The sequence below is a fragment of the Pteropus vampyrus genome, unplaced genomic scaffold (genome assembly GCF_000151845.1).
Source record: "Pteropus vampyrus isolate Shadow unplaced genomic scaffold, Pvam_2.0 Scaffold52, whole genome shotgun sequence".
In the NCBI taxonomy this organism is placed as follows: Eukaryota; Metazoa; Chordata; class Mammalia; order Chiroptera; family Pteropodidae; genus Pteropus; species Pteropus vampyrus.
In genome coordinates this window covers 2,171,443-2,177,439 of record NW_011888833.1, presented here as the reverse complement: position 1 = coordinate 2,177,439, position 5,997 = coordinate 2,171,443, and the positions used below count along the sequence as shown (strand labels likewise).

The 5,997-nt window shown below is 53.8% G+C and overlaps 1 protein-coding gene across 1 annotated transcript in view; it reads right to left on the bottom strand.

The window, feature by feature from the left end:
• The window catches only part of URAD (ureidoimidazoline (2-oxo-4-hydroxy-4-carboxy-5-) decarboxylase), an 8,464-nt gene extending 2,816 nt beyond the window's left edge, over positions 1 to 5,648 (bottom strand). Inside the window, exon 1 of the mRNA XM_011360236.1 lies at positions 5,474 to 5,648. Coding sequence (XP_011358538.1) covers positions 5,474 to 5,648 — 175 coding nt within the window. The remainder of the gene's footprint in view (positions 1 to 5,473) is intronic.
• Positions 5,649 to 5,997: the final 349 nt, after the last annotated feature.

Here is a 5,997-nt window from a genome sequence, read left to right as displayed (position 1 = left end):
AGAAACGTCGGCATTTAAGAGAGAGTTCGATGGAGACTCTGAAAGGGTTAGGTGACCTGCCCAAGGTCACTTAGCCAGTAGCTGACCACGCCTGGATCCTAGACTTCAAATCATGGGCGTCTTCTGGGTACTGGCTGCCCCTGCAAGGTTAGGGGGAGTTTAAAACAAGACTCGGGTCCCCAGTAATTCCATCTTGGCACCACAGGGTTTTAGAACCCCTCTCCTGGGCCTTGTAAACAGGTGATGGTCCTTTTCCCGCATCCTGCATTCAGCCCAGACTGACCAGGTGGTGCGAAAATGCAGGTGTTACATTCCCTACCTGGGGGACCCCGGCCTGGGCCTGGCAGCTGGACCATGTGGCCCCTTGATCCTGCAGTCGTCCTGGCTGGGGAGGACTGTGAGTCCTGGGTGGCCCTATAGGTCCCCACCTAGCAGGACAGCCCAAGTTCCCTTTTTGGCATATTCAGATTTTCAAAGCATCCTCTAGGTGAGGGGGCGAGTCCTGGTCCTCTCACAGGACCCCTTGTCTCTGGGCTTCTGTTCACCCCAGAGGCCCAGCTTCAGCTTGGGGACAGCTGTTATCAGTGGGAGGCCCCGGCATGGGGGCAAGGCCTGTCCGCTCACCGTCCCCCTGGAACTCCCCCGCCTCCCTGCAGGCCCCATCTGCCCCCTCTCTCTGGCCCTTGCGCCTCACTCCTCACTCCCCTGGGTCTGTCTCCTCCATGGAGAACCGCACCTGGGGTTCATGTTTGCCTAGGAGCCAGCGTGTCTCATCCTCCATTTCTGGAGAGGAAAGGAGGCCCAGAAAAGGGGCAGAGCAAAGAGAGGGAGGGAGAAAAGAAACTAAAAAAAGAGGACTTGACTCACCCCCCCACCCCCCGCCCCCGACACACCTCAGCTGCAGGTAAGAAGGTGTAGGGAGCCAGGCAGCTCCCAAGAAACAGGACCAGACCCTGTCCGGCCCGTCCTCCATCTTTATTACCCCAAACCACTGAGCCCTTCAGTACCGCCCAAGAAGACGGGGCCCAGTGCCCCTGACCTGCAGCAAAGCTTCATTCCCTCTCCGACGCTGCACCTGCAGCCACTCTCTGCCTGGCCTTAAATCCCAGAGGGGTGGGTACTTCCCACCTCCCTGCCTCCAGTCCTGTGGGTCCCCCCACCTGCAGGGCCCAGGCGCTAGCTAGCCAGGTCAGTCGAATGTCTCACGGTTTGACTGTCCTTCAGCCCTTCTTAAAATCTTAGACTTACGACTGGGCTGCTGGCATGTCACATGTAGAGGTGTACGTGTGGCTAGGTATCGATTGTTGTAGCCACGAGTCCTGAGTCTTTGCACCTAGAAGAATTCCTGGCACAGAGCCGACACCCCTTGTTCCAACAGGAGAAGAACCGGGCAGGCAGTAGTGGCCGCCGAAGAGCAGGCACTGGCCTTAGAACCTATTCCAACCCGACAGTGTCCCTACATCGGTGGTAGCTGGTGTGTGCTCCCTCCTGGTACACGGACCAGCTCTCTCTCTGCCAAAGTCCAGCTTCTCCACTGGCGTTCTTGAAGCCGGCCCCTTCCCATCTCAAAGACCGCAATGTCAAACAGTGTCTCCCCCACGATCCGTTGTCTTGTCGTCAACACACACGCGCATGCCTTAGAATCGCTTGTCCCATCGACAAAATTAAATCCCAGCCCCGAGTCCCTGTTGTCGTCTGGGTTCTCACCATGTCTCTGCTCCTCCTTACGGCAACTCACAGGAGCTGCGCACATGGCGTCTCTGCTTCCCAGGCTTTCAGCCCCACCCCTTGACCAGTCTGCACTCATCGTGGTCACAGGTGATGGACATCTTGCTCAAGGCCAGGACCAGTGCTCTATCCCCAACCCTTGGGAGCACGTCACATGGTCGGCTGTTCTTCTTTCTTGAAAGAATACTGTCATTTGCCTGCTTTCATCATCGGTCCTTGATCCGCCCAATGACTGGCATCGAAGTACCCAGGACCCGGTACTCACGGACCCTTCCTTCTGCATTCACACCGATGCCCTACGTGTTCTCATCTAGTTCTGTGGCTTTAGATGCTTCGATTCTCTGATGGCACCCAGGTGTAGTCTAGCCCACATCCTTCCACTGGGCTCCTTCGCCGTGATCCACCTGAACACGCGCTACTTTCATCTGGGTGAATCCTGGGCGTCTCAGACGTAAAAAAAACTCCCATTCTCCGTCCTATCCTCTGGAGTCTAAAGTCTGCCTCATTGTAGAAAACGCCGCCACCCCCCAGCCAGCTGCTCGCGCTAAAACCTTAGGAGTCATCCTTGATTTCTCTTCATTTGTGATCTGCCTTCCTCCAACAAATCTCTCCAAAAAAAAAAAAAAAAAAATCTGTTGGCTCTAACTCTAAAATCTGTTCTGAAAACCCAGCCACAAGTGCTCGTCTCTCCTGCTCTGATCCTAGTCCAAAGGACCAGCACCCACTGCCACCACGGCAGCCCTCCACCTCACCCCCTCCCCTCGCCTCCCCCACCCACATGTGACTTCTTAAGAAAGACCTCTGTTAGTACGTGCGTTTCTACAGTATTGCGTGTTTTCTTCGCATCGTTTCTAGACTCTGGAACGATCTTATTTATTCGCGTTGATCTTGTTTCTCTCCACTCGCAGGTAAGCACACTGAAGGCGGGGACATGTCTTGTTCACTGCTCTGTCCCCAGTTCCGAAGACAATTCCTGAGGCATAGTGGGCACTCGGTAAATATTTATGTAACTCTGGGGAAGGAGTGTTATGAGGCTGGGTACCTTCTCGCCTGTGTTCAGGGGCTCTATTAGTATCTAACTCCCTCAGTAATTCGATGACTATGTTTCGAAATAAGTATCAGATCATGAATCGTTGCCATTTTCAATGCCACAGAGAAATGCAGGATGAATTCTGTTACGATGTTTTTACTGTTCTTTGACTTTTAACACAAATCAGTACTGAATTGGTTTGTCATTGGCCATGTGTGTGTGCATGTGTGTGTGCGTGTGCGTGCGTGTGTGTGTGTGTGTGTGTGAACCTTCCTCTCTTTAAAATCGCCACTCCCCTGTCCTGGAGTTCAGTAACCCACGGCCTGAAAAGGTACTTTGCCTGGCAATGCTAAAGCTGATTATCAATCCTGGACTGCCACCTGCTGGCGAAAAGTCATCACAGCACAGCCTAACTGGATTGTCCACCTTTTACCCTATAAACACGGGATTTGCAGTTTCCTGTGAACTGCGGCGTATTTTCTTAGATCGTTTAAAACAAATTTTGGCCAGATAGGCCACCATTCCTTACGCGCCTCTTTAAAAGCCCCTTTTGCTTTTAGGATAAACACCAAATTGCACCCAGTTTGTTTCTTACTATTCGAAGAGTAAAGCTAGACTATGGAGTAAATCCACCCCCTCCCCACCCCCTTTTTTGTTTTTTTTGGATTATTTAAACCACCAAAACAGGATCTGGGACATCAAGCGTTAATGTTAATTCAATAAATTAGTGAACAAATAAGTTAAACCTCTGGAAACTGTTTCTAGACTTTGCTTCCAATTCTTTGGAAAATCCTTCAAAAGCCGTTCGGTCGACCATCAGGGTTCGAATCCCAGGGCTGCCACTTGCCAGCTGTGTGTCCTTGATCAAATCCCTTAACCTCTCTGTGCCTCACGTTTCTCGTCCGTTAAAATGGGGCTCATAATGATAATACTTGTTTCACGGGACTAGTGTGAGGATTGAATGAGTTAACAAATTCAGAGGGCTTGGAAGAGTGCCTGAGACACAGTGACAGTCAGAGCTGGATACATCTCAGCTGTTGCTATTATTATTTGCTGACATCATCTATCTAATGTCATTAAAGTGCTTAGACAGAGGATCTACCCAGACGGCACTGGGGCTCTGCTCCCAGCTGCCTAACAGGAGTGTGGACACCAGCATCGGGCTGAGAAGCAGCATCCACCAGCAGGGAAGTCCCTTAACGAGACCTTCGCCAACCCCAACTAGAGCTTTTGGTCAGACGGGTTGGGGTGACCGCTAGTGGGAAAGGAGACAGAAACGGGGAAACTTTTATTTTATTATCTAAGCTCCCGGTACAGAATAAGCCCCAGAATGGATGCCGAATAACCGGATAAGCCGTGAATGCTAGATTTAAATGATTCCCACTGTCAGAACTTTCTCGTACAGCATACTCCCTCCCCGGGCCCACCGCCCCTTTGGGCATCGAGACAGATGATGGGATTTGGCTCCTTGTCTTTCCTGATTTTAAAAAAATCGCATTCGCACCCTTTATAAGTAGCTTCCTCTCTGGGTGGGAGACTCCTGCCAGATGCTTTCTCCCAGTCCAGCTGCTCTGGGCCAACAAGCCGGAGCCACTTCACTCTGCAAGCTGGACAGACTGTTCCTGCGCGTCACCAGTCAGAAGCTTCAGTGTCCCGCAGTCCCCCTAATGCCTGAGTCCAGGGGTGCAGGGAGGGCCAGCTTGGGAGAGGCCTGGAGAAGCGAGTGACAGTCAACACGGCCCAACAATTCTGTCAGTTTGCTTTTTCAACACTATTCTCCACCTTCCTGGATGTGCCTAAAATGAACTCCAATGAGTTTCTCACTTGCAAGACGGTCACCTGACAACGGGAAACCCTCCCGGATATCAAAGTCCTAGGCCGATGGCCTCGCCTGGGAGACGAGAAAGCAGCAGTTCCCTGTGCTCCAGCTCTCCATGGCAGGCCTTTGTGGGGACAGCCAGGGCCCTCGTGGGGACAGCCAGGCCCTTGCGAGGACAGCCAGGCCCTCGTGGGGACAGCCAGGCCCTTGTGGGGACAGCCAGGCCCTTGTGGGGACAGCCAGGCCCTCGTTGGGACAGCCAGGCCCTCGTGGGGACAGCCTTCCGTCCTGGGCATCTCTGGAAAGCTCTAACCCCCGGCTGTGTGTCATCCTCAGTTACCTGGGGTTCGCTCGAGCCTTTTCCTGCCCCTCACCCAAAAGCGCCTCCTTTTCTCTCTCTACACAGAGGAAATCCACAATTTCTTTCCCTTTCTCCAGAGGAATCCGTTCAGATTTTTGTCTTTTTCCCCTTCACTACTCCCCTCCGGGAGAGGCCGATCGGAATGAGGTTTACTCTCCTCAGCAGTCCGGTCCGAACTGACCGTTTCTGGTAAAAATGTCAGCCATTCGCTCTTTGCCCCTGGGCTCCTGAGATATCCCGATATGGAGCTGTCTCCTCGGCGGCATACAGGACAGTCCCAAAGCGAGCTGGCTCGGCGTGGGGGAGGGGGGCCGAGCCTGACCTTTGGCCTCTGCGCCTCAGTGAGGCCAGGTTTCCTGCTGACCACACAGCATTAATGTTTAACAGCCACTTCGCAGGCGCCAATATTCACCGTGAACCTCACAATAAAAATAGTAGCTAAATGCACGTATGGGCTCGAAGCGGCCAGGCTCGGGCACCTGCAAGCGTTTGGATGAGACTCTCTGCAGCCCCTCTGCGGGGCCCGAAGCCTTACCGGCCACTGGGAGAGCGTCCAGAAAGGCAGAAAAGTGCCTCTCTAAATCGTCCGCGTCGGAGAATGGGCGCTGGGACCAGACGGCAGCCGCCACCACAGGACACCTCTCGATGACGTTCCCAAACACGTCCACGAACTCTCCGAAGTCCATGGAGTTGACCTTCTCGATGTCCATGGCCGGGAGGTGGGGGGGGGGGGGGGCTGTCCTCTCCGTGAGTGGGCGACACGGCTCCGCACGCCGGGTTGTGTCAGCTGAAGGCACAGGCTGTTTTTGATGTGACAGCAGCCCGGCGTGTCAGACGCCTCGGATGAGTCCGTCTGCGGGGCTTGTGTAATGAGCAAACACAGGCCACGGTTCTAACCCGGGCAGGGCCGACCCGTGCGTGCTAAACGCCTCCAATCGACCCGCTCCACGGTCCCAGCCACTGGGGCACCGTCGCTCTCAGCATTTAAGCCACATAGAGTTCTGGTGTCGCGAACGTTTTAAAGCCAACGTTATCCAGAGCTTCCCTGATAACTCGAGG